This window comes from Zingiber officinale, chromosome 7A, assembly GCF_018446385.1.
Source record: "Zingiber officinale cultivar Zhangliang chromosome 7A, Zo_v1.1, whole genome shotgun sequence".
Classification (NCBI taxonomy): Eukaryota; Viridiplantae; Streptophyta; class Magnoliopsida; order Zingiberales; family Zingiberaceae; genus Zingiber; species Zingiber officinale.
In genome coordinates, this window is record NC_055998.1 from 19,375,857 (window position 1) to 19,400,910 (window position 25,054).

The 25,054-nt window shown below is 40.7% G+C and overlaps 1 protein-coding gene across 1 annotated transcript; it reads right to left on the bottom strand.

Moving 5' to 3' along the window:
- Positions 1 to 3,912: 3,912 nt before the first annotated feature.
- On the bottom strand, positions 3,913 to 22,791 carry LOC121999255 (calcyclin-binding protein-like). The gene is made up of 3 exons (XM_042553958.1): positions 22,553 to 22,791; positions 22,248 to 22,361; positions 3,913 to 4,435 (listed from the first exon to the last, which is right to left on the bottom strand). Exons 1-3 carry the CDS (start codon positions 22,775 to 22,777, stop codon positions 4,205 to 4,207), a joined length of 570 nt encoding a protein of 189 aa, XP_042409892.1. The 5' UTR covers positions 22,778 to 22,791; the 3' UTR covers positions 3,913 to 4,204.
- Positions 22,792 to 25,054: the final 2,263 nt, after the last annotated feature.

The following is a 25,054-nucleotide window of genomic DNA, read 5'->3' on the forward strand; positions in this document are numbered from 1 at the left end:
AACTCCAAGCAAGGTTGATCGAATGGTTTCTAGTCGACCGCGTGTGGTCAACCGGATCAGCGGATCTCGATAAATCTAGGTTTAGGTTTACCATTATTTTCTGTATTATTATTGATGTTGGCTAATATAATATTACAGGAAAAGTCTTAGTGGATCAGGCGATCAGACACTGAGCAGGCAAAAGCCCAAACATGTCTGAAGGACCATATTTGGCAGGTAAGTTGAGGTAAGCAACTGGAGGAGCGACAGTGAGGTCGAATTCCTGAAGGGAACAACCTAATGTCGCTGATCCAACTGAAGAAACCGGGTAGGTTTCCAAGTTGAGATCAAGACAGTTCTACTGTCTTATATTATTACTCATGCATTTTATATTACTGTGTTAATCTCTGTTTTGCAGGATTATTGTCTAACACTATTTTGCAAGTTCGACCCGATCGGTCGATCGAACAGGAGGATCGGTCGACCAAACCAGGTCAACTTAAAGCAAGTATCAGTTCAGACCAAAACAGAGTACAGTTCGGTCAAAACTTGATCGGTCGACCGAACCCTTATGACTCAGCACACACAGCAACGATCAGGAACAGAAGGAAATTGAGCCGATCGGTCGACTGAACCCATGGATCGGTCGACCAAACCAATCAATATTAATGGCGCAGTAAATGCAGATCACGACAAATCTCGTCGAACAGGGAAGGAGCCTGTTCGGTCGACCGAAAAGCATGATCGATCAACCGAACCCTTTATGATCAGTAAATGCAAAAGATCGAGCCAGCATCAGACACCAGCCGGGAAGGAAGGGAGCGGGTTCAATCGACCAAACAGTGGGATCGGTCGATCGAACGTCCAGTACACCTATAAAAGGAGGCTCAAAGTCTGCAGCCAGATAACACTTCTGATAATCTAAAAAGCTCTTCTTCACGTACGGATTGTGCTACACATCTTCATCAGCTCAACAAGTCGCTTCGTCCGGAAGTACCGACCAAGCTACAACCTACACATACTATTATCGGAATAATTCTTTGTATTGCACTTAAAGTTAAATAAGATAGTAGAGTTGTTACTATCTTATACTTCTTGTATCTGTACGATCTGCTTCTTTCCGAAGGTTTCGAAAAGAAGGGTTATAGTGATTGCACATCGGTGCGGTCAAGGACCACGGGCCTTCGAGTAGGAGTCGAGCTAGGCTTCGAACGAAGTAAATGAACTTGTCTCCCTTTTTACTTTCCGCTGCACGATTCTGATTTTAAAGTTAAAGAAAAGGTTTTAAAAAGAAAGCGATATTCACTCCCTCCCCAAGGGCACGTCGGAAGTTGCCGACTCTGAATCAACAACGATCGGGACCATGGACGACCGTTCAGGCAGAAGGTCCGCTGTGGCAGCGGCTGCATCGCTCGCGGCTATCCGACTTCCTCCAGCACCGCTCCCCAGCACTTGAGTTCCCTCCTCCTCGTCGAGCGGATCCTTGTGGGAACCGACCGGCTGCAAACCGCAGCTCTCTAGCTCGGCCACGACCGTGACGTTGATATCTACGTCTGTAAGCTTACACTTGCCGGCTAGACGCGTTCGCAACATGATTCGAGCTGCACAAAAGGAAGAAAAATCAGTTAGATTCAAAGGTTGGGGAAAAGAAATAACATACCTAGGCTAGACGGAAGCCTTGTGCAGATCGGGCTCAGGCCGAACACGTAGAGGACGCCCTCCAGCAGCAACTTGTGGATATAATATTTCTGACCGGTCAAGCTGAAAGCTGCATAGAGATAGTCTGATCGACTCTTGTATTTCCTGAGCTCAGAAGGGTTCGACACCTCTAACTGCCAGTCGATCGAAAAATTCGACCGCTTGGGAAAGTGAACAAAGAAGTAGTCCTTCCACTACTTGTTGGAGGATGACATCTTATCAAAGAAAACTAGGCCCACTCGGGCTTGGAAGAGAAAAGTTCTTGGCTTGGACAATTTGGGATAATATAAATAGTGGAAGAGCCGATGAGTAAGAGGAATGTCATGTAGGCGGAACAGAACGACGACCCCGCACAGCAGCCGAAAGGAGTTTGGCACTAGTTGATGGAGAGAAATATGAAAATATTTACAAACGACAGAGAAGAAAGGGTGGATCGGGAACCGCAGACCGACGGTAAATTAGTCCCTAAAGAAACATATAAAACCCAGAGGCGGTTCGTTCGGGCGGTCAAAAGCCGAAGGAAAACCAATTTGATAATCGGAGGAAATTTCAAAGGCAGTTCTCAAACTCTCAACATCGCCTCCGTCGAACCTAGACTCGATGGACATGTACTAGAGCCCTGGGGCAGAGACAGGAGATTAGGAGGAGCTTGCTATCGGAAATAAATGTCGACAAGAAACAACGAAGAAGTTTGATTGAAAGAAAGGATGCTAAGAACAACGAACAAAGTCGGTTGAAGGGTACAGAAAGCTTACTAGAGAGATCGCTACAATCGCCAGAAAGGAAGAAGAATGCAGTGTCGCTGGAAAGTTCGAAGACGAAGACGCAGAGTGAGGGAGACGACGACGCAAGAGAGGTTTATAAACCTCGCGGTCGATCAACTTCAGTCGTTCGATCCAAAGCTGCGGAAACCTAGAAGCAAATCCCATCATTGATTTTGAAAAGGTGCACGCCTCGTTATAAGAGAATATTCGCCTGTCACATCAAGCGTGCGGCGGCAGTAAGGGGCACGTGTCCTTCAGTCACTGGATAGCATTTAATGAGTTTAATTAAAAAGGTATGGCCGCGTGCTCAGCCATAGCTATCAAAGATTTGCACGGTTTCAAGAAATTTGAATGACGTCAGCTGAGACCGAGCTCACCCGAGGACGCCTAAGGAAAAGGAAAACATGTGCCAAGTGTTGCTGCTCATCGCCCCGATCAACGCAAAGAACGGGCCACAAGGTTGAACTTAGCAACAGCAGAATGAAGCTGAGCGACGTTGGCTTGTAGGCCGATCAGCGATTAAAGACCAAGCACAGTCCGATCGACCACTGAAACATATGTGTTGCACGGAATTTAAAGTCACCGAAGACACATCTTTTTGTCCAGTTAATCAAACTTGTAGCCTCCTTCGACTAGACTTGAAGGAGAGGTTTATGATGCGTCGGTAAGAAGGAGCCCACCTGGCACAAGTTAGCAGACACAGTAGAAGTCAAAGTCAAAACGACCAACATTAGGGCTTAGAGGCTCAACCGCATTGCCCGAGCGAGAGGGGGTTATATAAGCCGATTGGAGGAACCGCTATCCAATTGGCCGTCTGGATGAAACAGAGTCTGGTCAGCCCGATCAACAAGAGAGCAGATCGAGCGGGCCACCCGTCCAGCTCGAGGTATGTCGTTGATAGTGTAATGCACCGATATAATAAAAGAGGAAAAGACGAATACTTAATAAGGGGAAGAGAAAACAAAAGAGAATACTCCATCTATTATTGAATGTAGAGAAGTCAAGACAAAAATGTCTTCTGTCTGCAATTAATATAATTAAACAGAGGCATATGAAGGGTCACTAAAACAGGTATAAAAGAGTATGCTAGGTATGAAGAAAGGGAATGATTCATCTCTGCCCTTAATATTTTCGATTCATCTACTTCTGTTTCTAATTTGAGCGTCGAAGGACCAACGTCAGGGACCCCTTCCCTAGTTTGGTTTGTTTTGCAGATATGAGCGAGGCCTTCATCCAATCAGCGAGGCTACCACATCCCCGACTTTCCAGCTTCACGCTTTCGAACAGGAACAAGCTCAATTTAAACAATGCTTGAATCAATCAATGAGTTTAATCTCTTTTTAACATTTGATAACATCTTCCATTTTGTTATGTTCTTTAATAAGCTGTGGGTGAGATAAATAAATAAGCTGTGGGTGAGATAAATAATGTAGGCAACAAATGCCAAGGGTATAAACACGAAATGGTGGGCACATCTTGTTACAATTTGCACAGGTATACGAGAAACAGGAGTGGGTAAATGTGCATAGTATTGCAACTACCATTTCAATCCTGTTTTGTATTTGCAAACATACCAAATTCTACTTGTCTCTTTTCCAGGCGCATGTATACCGCCTATGTTATGTGCTTCATATAATTTTTGCCGGGTAAGACTACAAATGGTAAGTTTTAGAAGCATGTAAGGAGCACTGGAAAGTATTAATACACATGAATTTACCATAACAGAACCTAAAATTTATGAAACTACAAGTACCTTGTCTTCCTTAAAAGTGCAGGTCCAGCCAATTTCCCCTGGAAGTTTTGACAAGAGTAACAATAACTTTGGTGGGTTTGACTACCAACTTACACTGGTCAGGCGAAATCTCCTTGTTCAATTTTGGAATAGAGAACTGATAGTTCTGCCCATTAATATCATGCAATTTGAGGTCAACAGACACCGGCTTAAAAACAGCATCCACCTTCTCTTGGTCTGCGCCTTCAATAGATATATAGATCTGATGATATTCACCTTAGAGAAGATCAGTTTAAAGAGAACAAAAAGGTGAAAAAAACTAATATTAAAGATAAACTTAGTTAGCAAATGTGTTAAGAAGTCAATTATGTGAGAGCTAGTGTGGTGTTACCTTAATCCAGACTTGCAGAACATAACACAGCTAACTGTACTCACGAAAACATTCAAACATAAAGTCTTGAAAAGTTTTGTTCTTGGGAAAAACTCAAACTGTTGCTAAAAGTATGTCATTCAAGTCTAGATGTGCATACAAGTGGAAGGGAAGATGTTTGTCATTTTAGTACCCATATCCCTAACTATAAAAGCAATTCACGGCTAATGAACAATTGCCATTAGAGTCTAGTTGTGAATACAAGTGGAAGGGAAGATGTTTGTCATTTTCGTCCCCATATCCCTATTGGATATTGGAACCTTAATAGATCAATATCGATTTTGTGGAAAAAAATCGGAATGCCATCAATAGATAGAAGTCATAATTGACTTCAAAATTGAAATCTACGTTTCGCGTAGATAGATTTAGACTATTAATTTGTTCAAAACCGATTAAAGGTTAATGAGAAATTAATTGTTTAAAGTCGACCCAAATAAACATTAATTACTGATTAATGATATATAAGGAAATGCATGGGAGAACAGTCCCACATCAGAAATTTTCGATGTGCATTCTTTGCTTATTAATGATGGTGTGTTAATGGAGTTAACTCAGAAAAAGACCAGGTGCTCTCTTCTCAGGGGCGAGCAGGTGCTCGCACCTGTGAGCCCGCCACCAGCCACGTGCGCAATGAGCGCTTTGTAGGCCCACTTTGCACTTCTCATCTTGTGCATAAAGAGTCCAAATAGCCTACGAGAAGGTTCGCTGGTCTCGGAATTCGGAGTGCTACGATTTCGAGACGTTCGTCGTTGTATCTTGGGAATGAATTACTGCTATCCGTTAGCACCGTAGCGGAGCAATATCGTTTACGGAGATAGTGTCGAACACTAGCCTCGATGATCAATATCAGTTTGCGTACTCCGGGAGATACCGGAACCCCAACAATTGTAAACGATATTCTGCAATCTGATATGGCTACTTCCAACGACGTTCCGACCGCCATTCCGCCAACATCAATTCCGCATGGAGAAAAGCCGGAGAAATTCACCGGAGCCGACTTCAAAAGATGGCAGCAGAAGATGCTGTTTTATCTAACGACGCTAAACCTTGTACGGTTTTTGCAGGAAAACCCGCTAGCCGCTTCGGAAGGTAGTAAGGCTGCCTGCGATGCATGGTCACACGGAGATTTCCTGTGCCACAACTATATTCTCAACGCCTTGGACAACACGCTGTATAACGTGTATTGTTCATTGAAGACGGCGAAATCTTTGTGGAAATCACTTGAGAAGAAATACAAGACCGAAAATGCCGGATTGAAGAAATTCATCGTTGGCCGGTTTTTGGCATGATCTGGACGCCGAAGGCATGAAGCTGAACGAGTCATTCGCAGTAGCTGCAGTAATTGAGAAGCTCCCTCCGTCATGGAAGGACTTCAAGAATTACCTCAAGCACAAGCAAAAGGAGATGGGACTGGAAGACCTGATCCTGAGGCTACGAATAGAGGAGGATAATCGAAAATTATCCGACTCTAGAGGAACCAAGCGGACTATTGACGAAATGTCCAACCTGGTCGAGCCAAACGTCAAAAAGCCAAAGCAGTTCAAGAAGAAGGCTCAAGTAAAGAAGTTCAAGGGCTCTTGCTACAACTATGGAAAGTCAGGACACATGTCCAAGGACTGCAGACGCCCGAAGAAGCCGACCAAGGGGCCAAAAGATGCTGCAAACCACATCACAACCTCTCTTGAGGACTTGGATCTCACTGCGGTCGTGTTTGAATCCAATACAGTGGAGGATAACCCGAAGCAGTGGTGGATCGATACTGGAGCAACTCGTCATATCTGTTCAGATAAAGCGATGTTCTCCAAGTATACTCCGATAAATGGAAGGAAGCTCTATATGGGCAATTCCACGACATCTCCGATCGTCGGACTCGAAAAAGTTGTTCTGAAGATGACGTCTGGAAAGGAGCTAACTCGGATTGATGTGCTCCATGTTCCTGACATCAGAAAGAACCTAGTTTCTGGATCGACACTTGTTAAGGCCGAGTTTAGACTAGTGTTCCAGTCCAACAACTTTGTCCTTACAAAGAATGGTGTCTTCGTAGGAAAGGGGTACTTAGAACAAAGTCTATTCAACATGGTTGTAATGACTGTACTCCGAAAATTTGATGGTAATAAAATAATTGCTTCCAGCTATGTGATTGAGTATTTTAATTTGTGGCATGATCGACTCGGACATGTGCATAATAATACTCTGAAACGTCTCGTCAAATTAAATTTATTACCGAACGTCAATCTTGACGAAACACACAAATGTGAAGTGTGTGTGGAAGCTAAAATGACGAAACTACCTTTCCATTCGGTGGAAAGGTCAACAACTCCTCTAGAATTAATACATAGTGATTTATGTGATTTGAAATTTGTGCAAACTAGAGGAGGTAAAAAGTATTTCATTACTTTTATCGATGACTGCACAAGGTTCTATTATGTCTTTCTTTTAAGAAGTAAAGACGAAGCCTTATTAGAGGTGTTCAGAACCTATAAAACAGAAGTTGAAAATCAACTTGACAAACGAATTAAAATAATTCGTAGCGATAGAGGTGGAGAATATGGTGCACCATTTGATAAATTTTGTTCAGATTCTGGCATTATCCATCAAACAACGGCGCCTTACTCACCTCAATCGAATGGTGTTGCTGAACGTAAAAATCGAACACTAAAAAAGATGATGAATGTCGTGTTGATAAATTCAGGCTTACCTCAAAACTTGTGGGGGGAAGCAATATTATCGGCAAATCACATTCTCAACAAGATCCCTCATAAGAAAAGTGATAAAACTCTATACGAACTATGGAAAGGCCGCGAGCCATCATACAAATACCTGAAAGTGTGGGAGTGCTTGGCAAAGGTCGAAGTACCTAAACCAAAACAAGTAAAGATCGGACCTAAAACGTTCGATGCGGTATTTGTCGGATATGCCCATAATAGTAGTGCATATCGTTTCCTAGTTCACAAATCAGACATTCCTGATATTCATGTGGGAACAACCATAGAATCTCGGAATGCGATATTCTTTGAAAACGAATTCCCAAATAAGAAGGGAAACATTGAAAATGATAACAACGGAAGTTCAAACAAAAATGACATTACCGAATTTAGCTATTATAAAAGGACTATTGATGATCAAAGCGAAGGGCCACGTCGTAGCAAACGGGCTAGAGCTGAGAAATCGTTCGGGCCAGATTTCATGACTTTCATGTCGGAAATGAATCCAAGAACATTAAGTGAAGCTCTCTCTAGTCCCGATGCTCCAATGTGGAAAGAAGCTGTCAATAGTGAAATCGAATCCATCATGAATAATCATACTTGGAAATTAGTAGACCTTTCTTCTGATAATAAACCATTAGGTTATAAGTGGATACTAAAACGCAAGTATAAAGCTGATGGATCAATTGATAAGTATAAGGTCAGACTTGTAGCCAAGGGGTACAAGCAAGAGGAAGGCCTTGATTATTTCGATACCTACTCACCGGTGACAAGGATTACGTCCATACCAGTGTTAATAGCCATTGCAGCACTGTATGACCTTGAAATACATCAAATGGATGTTAAGACTGCGTTCTTAAATGGTGAGTTGGAAGAAAAAATTTATATGAAGCAACCCGAGGGGTTCGTGGCTCCAGGAAATGAGAAAAAGGTGTGTCGACTTGTTAAGTCGTTATACGGACTTAAGCAAGCGCCTAAACAATGACACGAAAAATTTGACAAAGTAATGCTGTCAAACGAATTCAGAATAAATGAATGTGATAAATGCATTTATGTCAAAGACACACCTAAAGGTTATGTAATCATCTGTCTATACGTAGGCGACATGCTGATAATGGACAGTAATCATGATATAATCATGACTACAAAGAAAATGTTGACCAAAAATTTTGATATGAAAGATATGGGTCAAGCAGATGTTATATTGGGAATTAAAATTCTCAGGACATCAGAAGGGATAGTTCTGACACAATCCCATTATGTAGAGTCAATATTGAAAAGATTCAATGTGTACGATCTCTCTACAGTAAAAACACCTATGGATCTAAGTCAACACTTAGCGAAAAACCATGGTGAGACCTTATCGCAGTTGGAATATTCTCGGATAATAGGCAGTTTGATGTATCTCACAAACTGCACACGTCCGGATATTGCCTGTGCGGTCAACAAGCTGAGTCGTTTTACGTGTAATCCAAACGACACCCATTGGAAAGCATTGATGCGAGTTCTTAGATATTTGAAATATACTATGAACTATGGATTATATTATGGAAAATATCCCGCTGTGCTAGAGGGATATTGTAATGCTAATTGGATATCCGATACAAAAGACTCCAAATCCACTAGTGGATATGTTTTCACGATCCGTGGGGGAGTAGTATCTTGGAAATCCACTAAGCAGACGTGCATTGCTCGATCAACTATAGAATCCGAGTTTATAGCACTACACAAAGCAGCTGAGGAAGCTGAATGGCTGCGGAATTTCTTGGAAAATATTTCGAGCTGGACGAAACCTGTGCCTACCGTACTGATCCACTGTGATAGTCAATCGGCGATTGGAAAGGCACAGAGTAATATGTACAATGGGAAGTCACGACATATACGTCGTAGACATAATACCATTAGGCAGTTGATCTTGAATGGAGTAATTGCAATCGACTATGTTAAGTCCAAAGATAATTTAGCAAATCCTCTTACGAAAGGGTTGAGTCGAGATCAAGTATACTGCTCATCAAGAGAAATGGGATTAAAAATCTACAACTAAAAACGACTATAACGGTAATCCAACTAAAATCTACAACTAGAGTTGAGTTGATCTCTAGTGTTTGCTGTTGATGGTAGAGAGGAGGTTGTGGGCACAAGATTAAGGTAAGTGATCTAAATCTGGTATTAAATTTGGGTAGTTGATTCATTCGTAGAGTTGATTCTGGATTGTTAATTGGAAGACAGTAAACTAGTTGGTTCCGACTGCCACGACGCCAGTAGCTTGTTGTTGAAGAGGAAGAGGTGAGGGTTTTTAGCATTGAGAAATATATAGATGGTTTGGATGCTTAGTTTTGTTGATGCACCTTTAGTAGTAGTTGAATGGATTATTAGAATTGGTACAGGTTAGCTTAATTTAATTTGATGCTTAATGGTAAGACTTGGATTGGTCCGAGTATACTTTATGGATGTATAGGTGATTCTTGGTAGCTGTCGGTGGAGGTTTATAAGGCTGTAAGCTTTTTATCTCGGCTATATTCTAAGCCTTTATAGCTTGGCCAGTATTGTTCACTGGCGATCCACAGCACCAGTCATTCTGTTTTGGGCAAGGAAACTCTTTGACCGTACGCCATCAGCGACCATCTTGGATTTGGGACTTTGATTCGAGACGAGCATCTCAACGTTGGATTTGACTAGATTGGACCTTCCTATTGGAGGCGGGTACCTCTTGACTTATCTTTTATGATATTGTCAATTGGATATGCATAGTATTTTATAGCTACTAGCAATGATCATGTTTGCCTTTGGTATGTCACGGTTTGATACCCATAGCATGTTCTGTTTGTCGCTTGTTATGTATCCATGTTTATACCTCGTGAATATTGCCATGAGTACCTTAGTTCCTAGAGTAAGTGACATACCATGTTTTACTGAGTTTAGGACTAGATTTTGGATTTTTATTATCTGGCATGTGTACTTATATTTTTATATCATATCTGATCTGTGTACCTAGACTCTTTTGCTTTGATCCATGTTGGTACATATTTTACGGAGGTGGAGATGTTCAGGACCTAGGTTGTTATACCATTGAGGACCTGTATACCCTAGATCTGTGGATTTGACTTACTTGTACTAGGGTACACATTTTTATATATATATATGGATTGGTTCAGGATGTTGTCATGCTTAGTGTCATGCACCATTCGCATGATTGCATGCTGCGTGATAAGCTGCTCCATTATTGTAGAGCATATCGCCAGTTTCATCACTGTTCGGTGCTCTGTTGGTCCGCTCATGGGAAGCATGACGTAGCGTGGTAGCACGACAGTTTGCTCTGTTCGGTGCTCCGTTGGTCCGCTTATGGGTAGTGTGACGCAGCGTGGTAACACGTCAGGGATCCCTCCTCGTCATGGTGTACCGGGAGATGAGAGCATTGCGCTCCCCGATTTATGATTTAGGGTAGGAGTATGTGTGTACTCCGACAGCATCCCATCCACTCGGTCACTCATCAGGAGCAGTGACGTCAGAGTGCACGGTTGTCACAGCCCTACCCACTCAGTCTCACCATTGTGTGTGAAATGACTGACTGGCGTCAGAGGTGACCATGTTATTGGCACCATATGCATTTATTGCATTTATTTGCTTGTGTTTGCTGCACTTATATGCTAGATTTTGATAGATGCATTTGTTTGACATGCATACAGGAGGCATATTGTGTATCTGGTTTGACGACCCTTTTGTTCTGGATAGGAGTTCCTGGTGAGTACAGCTTCCTCAGTTACCTTTCAGTTTTGCATATTTCCTATATATGATTAGGAAGCTATATTCCATGTTTATTGCTGTTAGATATATCTTACTAGGCATGTCTATTGGTATTCGCTGAGTTGTTGAACTCACCCCCGTGGACACTATCTTTTTCAGGTACCAGGTTGTTTATGATGTCGCTTGGAGTATCCTGTCTGCTGGTCCCCACGTCACCTCAGAAGATCTATCGGTTTCATTTATGTTTTGTTTGTTTTATGTGTCAGTGTGTTTAGTTTGTGCTCCGATTTTGTTCTGGAGTGTTGAAGTTGTTATGTGATATTTTGTATTGGTTGTTGGTTGTGCAAGCCTAGTCGGCTAGCAGTTTTGTGTTTGGTTTGTATTTTGGTTTCTGTCATTTTCCGTTGTGTTTTGGTTTTAGTACAGCTGAGTGGGATGCTTTACATATAACTGTGTGGTTGTGTTTTTATTGTATCAGCCGAGTTGGCTGTATTATAAACTGCGTGGTTGTGTGTATATTCCAGCCGCCTGTGACTGATGTATATTATGTCTGTAGAAATACTTCAGATTGTCACCCGTACAGGGGAGGTGCTGCCAAAATTTCTTCGGACAGGGACTCCCCCGGGGCGTGACAATTTAGTAGTATTAGAGCCAGGTTACGATACTTGCTATGTGTTCTGGATTTTTGATATTTATCTGATACCAATTTATTTGGTATCAGAGCACGGTTTACGAGTTTTATATCCCGTGTTTTGGATTTCGTGTTTTAGTTTTCTCGATGTGACTTTTCGGATTTTGGGACCTGGCAGCAGAAGGACATCTCCAAGCTATAGGAGGTATGTTGGTATACTGTTATCCTATTATTTTGTTAGTGTATGCATTATTGACTGTGATAGTTATGACATGTAATAACACTTTGTATCTGGTATCTGTCTGATGTTGTAGCCATATTACATGTGATGAGTTAGCCACTGATGATGATCGACCGTAATAGAGATTAAGGGTTACAGTTTCTGGTGATTTTTCATATCATACACCAGTAGTTTTTAGCTTCTAGTACTACTAGTAGGAGATGGAGGCACATACCTACGTCTACTATTATTAGCTGTGTAGTGGATAGTATCTACCTATTTATGTTGACCTAGCCAGTAGTATACCATGTTATCTTAGTTAATTTCATCAGTAAATATTGGTTTACTCTTGTTAGATCGGCCAGTAGGAGTCTGATTTACACTTGTTGATTTGGGTAGTCGTATATTGATATACCTTAGTTGCTTGTGGAGGATTAAGGTATTCTTGATTAGTTAGTAGATGACTGATTTAGTTTTGTTGGTTTGATCAGTAGAGGACAGTCATACTCTATTTTTAGAGGTTCAAATATTTTGATTATTTGTGCTTAGTTAGGTATCTAGAGTACATTTGAGTACATGACTCGTACTGACGTGGAAAAGACTGAATTAGCCATATACCATTGTCGGCTTGGTCAGTCTATTGAGGATCGATGTATCATATTCCATGTGAACTTTAATTTTAGACTGTATGTACCTAGTTGGATTGTCTATGATTGCGTTTTCCTGTATGATCTTTATGTTAGATTTTATTTAGTTATACCCCTAAACCATGAGAGTAGGTAGCATAGTGTTTGTGTGGTAGATTGGATTAAATATGCTGATTATACATACCTGTGTAGTTTATACACTTGATTATTATGTGTTGTAGGAGTTCTATGATAGACGATCAAAATTGCATGTAGTGAGTGTATATTTGTCCAGATGATGATTATTGTGGGTTTCTAGTAGATTATACCCGAGTGGTCTGATTGGTTTATTGGAGGTATTTTATCAATTAAATCTATGTTGTAAAATGTACACATGTGTTTAAGTGTTTTATTAGAGGTATCTTATCGACTTAATCTGAGTTGTGATATGTGCAGATGTGTTCGGTGTAAGATTTGAGGTATCTTGTTTATTATATGATTGTTCTGAGTATATACTCGTGTCGATTATGATTTGTTGGAAGTATTACCATGATTATACTCTTGGCATAGGTGTATATATGTCATGTGAGTGTTGTTTGAGGTGTATTGTTGATTATACCTATGTTGATATATGCACACGGGTTCGGTATGCATTGTTGGAGGTATCACGATGAATTATACCTATGTTGTGAGTATGTGTGATGTGTACAAATTGGAGGATTATGTCGATCATACATATGTTCTGTGAGCACGTGTGCCAGGTGTATTGTTGGTAGCAGCATGATGATTCTACTTATGTTGAATACAGGATGTGGAGTGTCTGCATTATGTCATTTGTTGGATTACCCTGTCAACCCATTTTCTTATCAGTGGGTGACTCACTACGATGTTGATAGATTTGACGATGAGTTTGATTTGATTGCTGGATTATTATACCTTTGGCTGCCCACAGTGATATGTGGTTGAGTGATCTCATGCAGCCTCTAGTTGGATAGTTAGGTGCCTTGGACACTTATGGATCGTTTGTGGTGGAGTAGAGCTCCCACATATTATTGTTGGTTTGTGGTAGAGCGTTACTCTTACATATTTTGGATTGTTGTAGTGGAGCGTTACTCCCACATATTACGGATTGTTTGTGGTAGAACATTGCTCCCACATATGTGGTATTTCTTGTGATGGAGCGTTGCTCTCACACTGGAGGTTTTATTCTTTGGTGATTTATGTTGTTGGTGATCAGATTTCCGACTTATTATTGGAGATCTTATGGTTAGGAATGTCTGTGATACGAACATTATGTATTTTGGTTTTACCATTAGGGCTTGTAGAGCCTTAGATGTTTTCAGGGACTCTATGAATTTGATATTCCTAGGATGTTTGGATCGGTTTCCATTATCTTTGTTGACGATGTTGTGATCTATTACGGATCTGAGGTGAGTCTCGTACACCATCTTCACATAGTTCTAGAGATGTTTCGACGGAAATGTCTATATGTGAAGATCAGTAATGCGTATTTTTTGTTGTCTTCTGTGTGATGTTTGAGACACGCGATCACCAGTAGGAGTATACCGTGGTTCCACAGGAGATAGAGGTTGTTACCGTTGGGAGTAGACGGAGTCTATAGAGGAGGCTCGCAACTTCCTTTGTTTGGCTCGATATTTCCGGAGATACGTTGAGGGTTTCTCTCGGGTTGCTATGCCACTTACACGCCTGACCAGGAAAGGCGTGAAGTTCACTTGGATTGAGGATTGCAAGACCAGCTTCCAGGAGCTGAAGCGGAGACTGGTGTCAGCTCCGATTGTTGGTTATACCTTCTGGAGATGACGGATTCGTGCTCTACACCGACGCATCTCTTTAGGGTTTGGGTGCTGTTCTGATGCAGCACGTCAGAGTAGTCTCCTATGCTTCTTGTCAGTTGAAGGAGCATGAGAAGAACTACCCTGTACATGATCTGGAGTTAGCCGCCATCATCTTTTCTTTGAAGATTTGGCGACATCATTTATACGGCATTACATTTGAGATTCTCACTGATCATAAGAGTCTCAAATATATTTTTACTCAGAAGGAACTTAATCTCCGATAGAGGAGATGGATGGAGTTCCTGAAGGATTATGATGGTACCATTAGCTATCACCCGGGGAGAGCTAATGTGGTTGCCGATACATTTAGCAGGAAGCCCACAGGGACTTTAGCTTGCCACCGAGATGTGGTCACGGACTTGATTCAGGGTTTCTCCGAGTTATACCTTGAGGAGCAAGGACAGACAGAGCAGGGTATTCTTGTTACCATAGTTGCTCAGTCGTCGATCAGGACGAGAATCCGAGAGGCCCAGTTGTTGGGACCTCATAGAGCTCAGCGTGAGGCAGAGTTGGTCCATACTATCAGACGGAGGATGTCAGAGGCATAAGACTGCCAGAAGAGTTATGCTGACCGGAGTCGGAGACTCTTAGAGTTCTCCATTTGCGACCATGTATTTCTGCGAGTTTCACCCACGAAAGGGGTGAAGAGATTGGCCTCAAAGGTAAGCTAGCCCGCGATACATTGGACCTTTCCAGATCTCGGAAAGGATTGGAGCGGTAGTTTACCGGTTGGCACCACCACCGTCCCTGGCAAGAGTTCACGACGTATCCCACGTATCTATGTTGAGGAGATACGTACCTGACCCGACACATGTGCTGACAAATATCTCAATTCCCGTACAGCCTGACGTGACCTACGAGGAGGTTCCGGTACGAATTTTAGACCAGAAAGAGCGTCAGCTGCGGGACAAGACAATCCGACTGGTTAAAGTCGGATGGCAGCGTCTTTCCGACGAGGAGGCTACCTTGGGAGCTCGAGGATACAATCCGAGCTCGATATCCCCATCTTTTCACTTGAGATATATGATTTAATTTATCGTTCAACATTTATACTTTCTATTTGTTGTTAGTACTTGCTGATGGTAGATAACGAAATTTGGAGACCAAATTTTTATTAGTGGGGGAGAATGTAAAATACCGAAAAATGGTGAATAATGATAAGGGAATTTTCCGGAATTTTTAGAAATTTTTCTGGAATTTTTCGGAGACCGTATGGACGTATTTACGGGGATAAAAACGGGGCCGGGAAAGCCTGTTTAGGCTACCCCATTTAAGCGAGGAAATGCTTGATTTTTCTTATTATTTCTTTTTCTTTTTCTTTCTTTTTCTTCGTCATTTCCTCCCGTGCCCGTGCCCTAACCTCCTCGCGCTCTTCCTTCTCTTCTCACGCGGCGGTTTTTCCCCTTTGCCTCTTCCTCCTAGCCTCTGCCCTAGCGTCGGCGCTGCCGTTTCTCTTCTCCTCTGCGTGCCACTGTTGATCCATCGTCGTCGGCCCGAGCGCCACTCGGGAGTCGCCTTCCAGAACAACGCCGGTGTGGCATTGTCTTCCCCGTGCGCTAGCGTCGCCCGCCTTGTTGTGTCCTAAGCAATGTCTCCTCCTCTGTGCCGAACCCTAGCGCCAACCGCCGCCTCTTTCGGATGTGGCTAGCCTAGATCCCTCCGGCCGAGCGCCTCCTCTTCACCGGAATCTCGGACTAGGAGGTCCAGCATCGTCTTTGTTCTCTCCACCGGAGCATTGGGTACCTTCTTGAAGCTGTGCCCTAATTCCGATTAGTTGTTGCCAATCACCCGATCTTCCCCACTGTCAGTTATTGCTTCGTCTCTAGTGTTTGCTGTTGATGGTAGAGAGGAGGTTGTGGGCACAAGATTAAGGTAAGTGATCTAAATCTGGTATTAAATTTGGGTAGTTGATTCATTCGTAGAGTTGATTCTGGATTGTTGATTGGAAGACAGTGAACTAATTGGTTCCGACTGCCACGGCACCAGTAGCTTGTTGCTGAAGAGGAAGAGGTGAGGGTATTTAGCATTGAGAAATATATAGATGGTTTGGATGCTTAGTTTTGTTGATGCACCTTCAGTAGTAGTTGAATGGACTATTAGAAATGGTACAGGTTAGCTTAATTTAATTTGATGCTTAATGGTAAGACTTGGATTGATCCAAGTATACTTTATGGATGTATAGGTGATTCTTGGTAGCTGTCAGTGGAGGTTTATAAGGCTGTAAGCTTTCTATCTCGGCTATATTCTAAGCCTTTGTAGCTTGGCCAGCATTGTTCACTGGCGATCCACAGCACCAGTCATTCTGTTTTGGGCAGGGAAACCCTTTGACCGTGTGCCATCAGCGACCATCTTGGATTTGAGACTTTGATTCGAGACAAGCATCTCGACGTTGGATTTGACTGGATTGGACCTTCCTATTGGAGGCGGGTACCTCTTGACTTATCTTTTATGATATTGTCAATTGGATATGCATAGTATTTTATAGCTACAAGCAATGATCATGTTTGCCTTTGGTATGTCACGGCTTGATACCCATAGCATGTTCTGTTTGTCGCTTGTTATGTATCCATGTTTATACCTCGTGAATATTGCCATGAGTACCTTAGTTCCTAGAGTAAGTGACATACCATGCTTTACTGAGTTTAGGACTAGATTTTGGATTTTTATTATTTGGCATGTGTACTTATATTTTTATATCATATCTGATCTGTGTACCTAGACTCTTTTGCTTTGATCCATGTTGATACATATTTTATGGAGGTGGAGATGTTCAGGACCTAGGTTGTTATACCATTGAGGACCTGTATACCCTAGATCTGTGGATTTGACTTACTTGTACTAGAGTACACATTTTTATATATATATATGGATTGGTTCAGGATGTTGTCATGCTTAGTGTCATGCACCATTCGTATGATTGCATGCTGCGCGATAGGCTGCTCCATTATTGTAGAGCATATCGCCAGTTTCATCACTGTTCGGTGCTCCGTTGGTCCGCTCATGGGTAGCGTGACGCAGCATGGTAGCACGACAGTTTGCTCTGTTCGGTGCTCCGTTGGTCCGCTCATGGATAGTGTGACGCAGCGTGGTAGCACATCAGAGATCCCTCCTCGTCATGGTGTACCGGGAGATGAGAACATTGCACTCCCCCATTTATGATTTGGGGTAGGAGTATGTGTGTACTCCGACAGCATCCCGTCCACTCGGTCACTCATCAGGAGCAGTGACGTCAGAGTGCACGGTTGTCACAGCCCTACCCACTCAGTCTCACCATTGTGTGTGAGATGACTGAATGACATCAGGGGTGACCATGTCATTAGCACCATATGCATTTATTGCATTTATTTGATTGTGTTTGTTGCACTTATATGCTGCATTTTGGAGGATGCATTTGTTTGACATGCATTCAGGAGGCATATTGTGTATCTGGTTTGACGACCCTTTTGTTCTGGATAGGAGTTCCTGGTGAGTACAGCTTCCTCAGTTACCTTTCAGTTTTGCATATTTCCTATATATGATTAGGAAGCTATATTCCATGTTTATTGCTGTTAGATATATCTTACTAGGCATGTCTATTGGTATTCGCTGAGTTGTTGAACTCACCCCCGTGGACACTATCTTTTTCAGGTACCAGGTTGTTTATGATGTCGCTTGGAGTATCCTGTCTGCTGGTCCCCACGTCACCTCAGAAGATCTATCGGTTTCATTTATGTTTTGTTTGTTTTATGTGTCAGTGTGTTTAGTTTGTGCTCCGGTTTTGTTCTGGAGTGTTGAAGTTGTTATGTGATATTTTGTATTGGTTGTTGGTTGTGTAAGCCTAGCCGGCTAGTAGTTTTGTGTTTGGTTTGTATTTTTGTTTCTGTCATTTTCCGTTGTGTTTTGGTTTTGGTACAGCCGAGTGGGCTGCTTTACATATAACTGCGTGGTTGTGTTTTTATTGTATCAGCCGAGTAGGCTGTATTATAAACTGCGTGGTTGTGTGTATATTCCAGCCGCCTGTGGCTGATATATATTATGTCTGTAGAAATGCTTCAAATTGTCACCCGTACAGAGGAGGTGCTGCCGAAATTTTTTCGGATAGGGACTCCCCCGAGGCGTGACACTTTTAGTGACTTTCATACCTTATAAGGTAGAGTATGGTAGGATACTCCTGATAGAAGTGTCACCTATATGAGTGTGAAGATAGGTCGCTTCAATGAAACACTCATGAATCCAAGATGGTGTCCATGGCCGAAACGGAACCAACCATGAGAACCTAAAGTAAGTGAAATAGGTCTCTGTATGAGTGTTATTGTCTTAGTATACATCAACAGTTGAGTAGTTCAAGACATCACGTTCACTGCACAGCCTAGTATACTCGATAGCATTCAACTACGGAAGGTTCAAAGCCACAAGCTATCTCTCCTGATGCAGTGACTTATCGATTGGACTCTTGTAAAGTGTCAGCATGCATACACGCATTGCATTAATTTCCATTCATGTGGGGGATTGTTGGATATTGGAACCTTAATAGACCAATATCGGTTTTGTGGAAAAAAATCGGAATGTCATCAATAGATAGAAGTCATAATTGACTTCAAAATTGAAATCTACGTTTCGCGTAGATAGATTTAGACTATTAATTTGCTCAAAATTGATTAAAGGTGAATGAGAAATTAATTGTTTAAAGTCGGCCCAAATAAACATTAATTACTCATTAATGATATATAAGGAAATGCATGGGAGAATAGTCCCACATCGGAAATTTTTGATGTGCATTATTTGCTTATTAATGATGCTGTGTTAATAGAGTTAACTCAGAAAAAGACCAGGTGCTCTCTTCTCAGGGGCGAGCAGGTGCTCGCACCTGTGAGCCCGCCACCCGCCACATGCGCAATTGGCGCTTTGTAGGCGCACTTTGCACGTACGCATCGTCGATGGCTACCGTTGATCAAAGAGGTGTGATGGATCGCCGGTGATGTGGCAATTAGTCAAGTCAAACTTGACTCTTCCTCTTCTTCTCAAGTCAAGTCAAACTTGACCTAATCTCTTCCATGGTTGATCTAATCTAACCATTTGATTCAAGCCAACTTAATATAATGAATCTAATTCATTAAATTAAGTTGATTTAATGAGTCATAATCTAAATTAGACTCATTGAATACATGAATCAACTTGAGTCCAACTCAATTAGCCCAATTTGGATTACTCTTAATCCAATTTGATTCATCAAATGAATCTAATCCTCTTGGTTCATCATATGAACCTAATCTCCATCTAATTGTCCTTAGTGTGTGACCCTATAGGTTCTTGTAACGTTGGCAATGCCCCTAAACTCATTTAGGAGCATAAGTAATGAGCGGTATCTAGCAACACATCATTACTACCCAAGTTACAAGAATGTTGAGATCCAACATCACCTTGTGACTACTAATTGTGACTCCTTACAATATATGACAAGTGTCCTTTTATCCTAGACATCTAGATTGATCAATGTGAGGCATAGACCGTATCATCCTCTGACCAATCTAAATCTTGAACTCCAAGTAGACTCACTCAATCAAATGAGCTCAATATCTCATATTGACTCATTTGGGCATGGCCATGCACTTCGTGGTCTCACTCTATCAAGAATATCGATGTCACTCCCGTCATATAGGAGGGATAGATCCCATCTACATCACTCACATCCCTCTACATAATTCATTACATACCCAGTAATCGCCTTTATAGTCCACCCAGTTACGGGTGACGTTTGACGAAACCAAAGTACATAACTCCTTATGTAGGGATCCATGGTGACTTCAGGTCTAAGGACTAGTAGTCATACTAATAGTCACATGATAAAGTATATGACACTCATATAACGATCCATGATACTTTCTCATGGCGGGTCATTCAGTATACATTCTCTAATGCATACCCATGTGTCAACTTGATATCTCTATATACATGACTTGTGAGATCAAGTCATCGAGTTGACCTACATGCTAGTCTTATTGCATTAACATTGTCCCTGAATGTTAATACTTGACTAGGAATGATTAAGAGTAGTGTTCCCTATATCATCTCACTATCGATTCAACCAATCGATTGATATAGATAAGAACCTTCTACTCAAGGACGTTATTATACTTAGTTTATTTTGCACCAATACAAGTAAGTATAATAACCAAAAAACCAAATGCCTTTTTTTATATAGAACATGATACAACAAGTCCAAAAATACAATCATCAAATGATTGGCTCTAGGGCTCTAGCTAACATCATTCATGTGGGGGATTGTTGGATATTGGAACCTTAATAGACCAATATCGGTTTTGTGGAAAAAAATCGGAATGCCATCAATAGATAGAAGTCATAATTGACTTCAAAATTGAAATCTACGTTTCGCGTAGATAGATTTAAACTATTAATTTGCTCAAAACCGATTAAAGGTGAATGAGAAATTAATTGTTTAAAGTCGGCCCAAATAAACATTAATTACTCATTAATGATATATAAGGAAATGCATGGGAAAATAGTCCCACATCGGAAATTTTTTATGTGCATTCTTTGCTTATTAATAATGCTGTGTTAATGGAGTTAACTCAGAAAAAGACCAGGTGCTCTCTTCTCAGGGGCGAGCAGGTGCTCACACCTGTGAGCCCGCCACCCGCCACGTGCGCAATTGGCGCTTTGTAGGCGCACTTTGCACTTCGCACGTACGCATCGTCGATGGCAACCGTTGATCAAAAAGGTGTGATGGATCGCCGGTGATGCGATCTGGAGCATTGGATCGCGAAGAGTCACGATCTGACCACTTGGGATGAGACTTGATCTGAAGCATTAGATCGAATGGATCAGTAGATTCAGATCCGATAGGTGATGACAATAGGCGAGATCTGAGGGTCACAACTCTTCAGATCTGATGGATGAGATTAAAGTGGGATATGTGAAGGGTTATAACTCTTCAGAATGGACGATCCAGATCGATCCAGCCCAAAGAACACATCCACTCACCCAAAAGGCATTCAACCTCTTCATTTGGTATAAATAGAACCCTCCAGATGCTGGAAAATTCATTCGAATCATTGAATTCATCTATTCTACTCTCTCTTGAGCAATCATCTCATCTTGCGCATAAAGAGTCCAAATAGCCTACGAGAAGGTTCGCTGGTCTCGGAATTCGGAGTGCTACGATTCCGAGACGTTCGTTGTTGTATCTTGGGAACGAATTGCTGCTATCCGTTAGCACCGTAGCGGAGCAATATCGTTTACGGAGATAGTGTCGAACACTAGCCTTGACGATCAATATCAGTTTGCGCACTCCGGGATATACCGGAACCCCAACAATCCCTAACTATAAAAGCAATTCACAACTAATGAACAATATCAAAATATATACAAACAATCTACTACATGTCATCACAAACATCCAATATATTGAACAATCATTTGAAAACAAAATCTGAAGCATGCTTGATTTTGATTTCTTTATTTGAGAAATGAAAATCCAGTATTTTTCATAAACATGAATCTTCTGCCTGCATTGAATATATTGTACATGCTTTGCTATCCTTTGCACTCCTTAAGCGGTCTCAAGGTTCCACATGTTGTAAGGTAAAAAATACAGAAGTAATGCTTGATAGTAGCATACAAAGGCAGAGCCACATTAGCTGGTTGTGGTCAGATTCACACGTTCCTGGGTTAGAGGAAGCCAGGGAGGTCAATATAGTACCTATAATTGTTAGCAGTGATAGGTTTGTCATCTAAAATGTTTGTCTTCATGTAGTAATGCAGAGACCTAAATGTTGCCCCAATGCTTAACTTGATGGATCAAAATATAATACTTGAACTAAATAAACCTGATAACAATTCCCAACAACCAACACAAAAAATACCTTTATCTTGTCATTGTCTTGATCCCAGCTGAACGATCCAAGAGTGACATAGCTTGAAACCACCAGCATCAACAGGCGCCTTTTCCGCTGAGACTGCGGCCTTTTGTGCTGCCGCTGTCGCAGAAGGAACCCTCGCCAACTACAACAATAGCCCATCGAACAAAGGTAACTCAGCATGAAGAGAAAACCACAACAAAACGCCACAGTGGTCGAACTATCTCGTCTACTTAACAAGAGTAGGGGAATAAAAAGTAGGGTTTTTTCTGTTCAGGAAAAAAAAAGGATGAGCAAGCTTGCGATCGTACCTTAGCGTCTAGGACGCGGATCTCGAATGCGAGGAAGGAGACGACTCGGGGTCTCTTGGCGATGCTCAACTCCTTCAAATCTAGCCTCAGTTGCCGCTCCTCGGCCATGGTATACAGATCAGACAACGCGACGATCGCCGGAGCTCCTATGGATTCTCGAATGCGCAGGAATCGTGGAAAAGGAAAAGAAGTTTGGTTATATCGAAGCCATTGAGAGAAGGCCATCTTAGAAGAGAAGGAAAAAGTCCTGGAGACTTGGAACACGGGTAATAAGCAAACTAATTCCCATATAAATCACCACTTTCAGTGTTTTTTCTTAAAAAATTGTTTAATTAATACAAACTTCTGTTTCTAAATACTTTTAATTTTGTTGCAATTCAATTTTAAGTTTGCTGAAGCTTTTCTATAGTCCTTTCATCATGTAATATTTATTATTCAAATTTATTTAAAAATGATATATATTAGTGTACAAAGGTGATTACACTTATTACAACATTTCTTATAATCTGTAATCAAATTAAATGAAGGGAGATAAATTACTAAGTTAATTTATAATCAACCGCTAGGAGAAATTTTTATCCGATAGCAGATTATCTACTCTTCTATCTATGGACAGCCCATGAAAATTGGTTGTTGAATGAGAATTGAAAATTGGATTAGGATAAAATCTCACCGTTTAAATCCTGAAAAAAAAAATAATAAGAAAATTTATTTAGGTGGTATTCGGTTCTCTCCTAGGAATCAGAATGAGAATTGGTATCATAGTATTATGCAATGAAAATGAGTATGAGCTTGGGTATCATTCTTAAAAATAATATTTGGTTAGTTGAATATTTTCAATCGGAATGAATCTATTTTTTTTTTACCCTTAGAGGAAAATAAGAGAAAAAATTAGATGGGAGTAAAAGTTGAATATGAGAAAAACATATGATGAGAGAGAAAGTGTCATGAGAGAGAAAGTGTGATGGAAAAAAGATTGAAGAGAGGTAAAGTATGATGAGAGAAAATGAGAAGAGAGTGCATGATAGGAGAGATTGAGAGGAGAAAAAGTATAATCAAAGAGAAAGTGTGTTGAGAGAGAAAGAGTGATGGGAAAAAAATGAAGAGAGAAAAAGTATGATAAGAGAAAATGAAAGATTGAGAAGAGAGAAAGTATGGTGAGAGAGAAAGTGGGTTGAGAGAGAAAGAGTGATGGGAAAAAAATGAAGAGAGAAAAAGTATGATGAGAGAAAATGAAAGATTGAGAAGAGAGAAAGTATGGTGAGAGAGAAAGTGGGTTGAGAGAGAAAGAGTGATAGGAAAAATGAAGAGAGAGAAAGTATGATGAGAGAAAATGAGAGAATGAGGAGAGAGAAAGTATGACTATAGAAAATAAGGAGAGAAAAAGTATGACTAGAGAAAATGAGGATAGAAAGTGTGATGAGAGGAAATAAGAAGAGAATGGTAAGAGAGATTGAGGAGAGAGAAAGTATGATGAAAAAATGAGGAGAAAGTGTGTAATGGGAGAGAAAATGTGATGGAAGAGAATGAAAAGAGAGAAAATAAGGAGAGAGAGTGTGTGATGGGAGAGAATATAGAAAGAAAATGGTAGAGAATGTGTGATGAGAGAGAATGAGGGGAAAGAAAGTATGTTGAGAGAGAAAGTGTGATGATAGAATAAGGAGAGAGAAAATATGATGAGAAAAACAAGGAGAGAGAGTGTGAAATGAAAGAAAAATTAAACAAATATACTAAGGGTATTTTTATTCAAAACTTAATTCACATTCTATTCCATTAAAACCCAAGGAAGGGGGTGAGTTTCATCCATACCCAAGTTTTTGGGTTTTATTTCAAAATCTTGATTCCATTCCTATCAACCAAATATAAGGTTTGAGAATGAATATATTCCCTCATTCTTAAATCCCTAAACCAAACACCACCTAAATAAATTTGTGCAGATGAGCAAATGTGTATCGTAACAGGATTTTGAGAGAGCTTTAAATTCAATAAATTTAATGATAAATGAAGTTTTGCTTTTATGTTTAGTGTGTTTAATTTAAGATTATCATATATAATCTTAGTTATATTATTATTAGGTAATCATATAATTAAATTAAGGGAAATAAAACATAACATGTTGTTTGGTTCAATGTGGATAATGTAATACAAATTTATTTGTTTAGAAGTTTTAGTGTATAATTTAGTATAGAAAAATTGCATGAATCAAATATATACATTAATAATATTATTATTATTTTTATTTATGGTGATATATATAAATAAATAAATTTTGATAATATTTTAGAATTTTATTATTATTTTACAAATGTTTTGGTGATAATTTTGTTGGTTTTAACTTAGTTTATCTTAATTATAGTTTATCCCAATTATAATTAGGAGTTGATTGATTTAATTAATAGAAGTTTTAATTAAAAATCTAAATAAAAAAACTAATAACAAAAATAGGTGATCATCCCTCATGCACCCCGCCGGTCCAATGTCGCCCGCCGAGCCTTCCCGTGA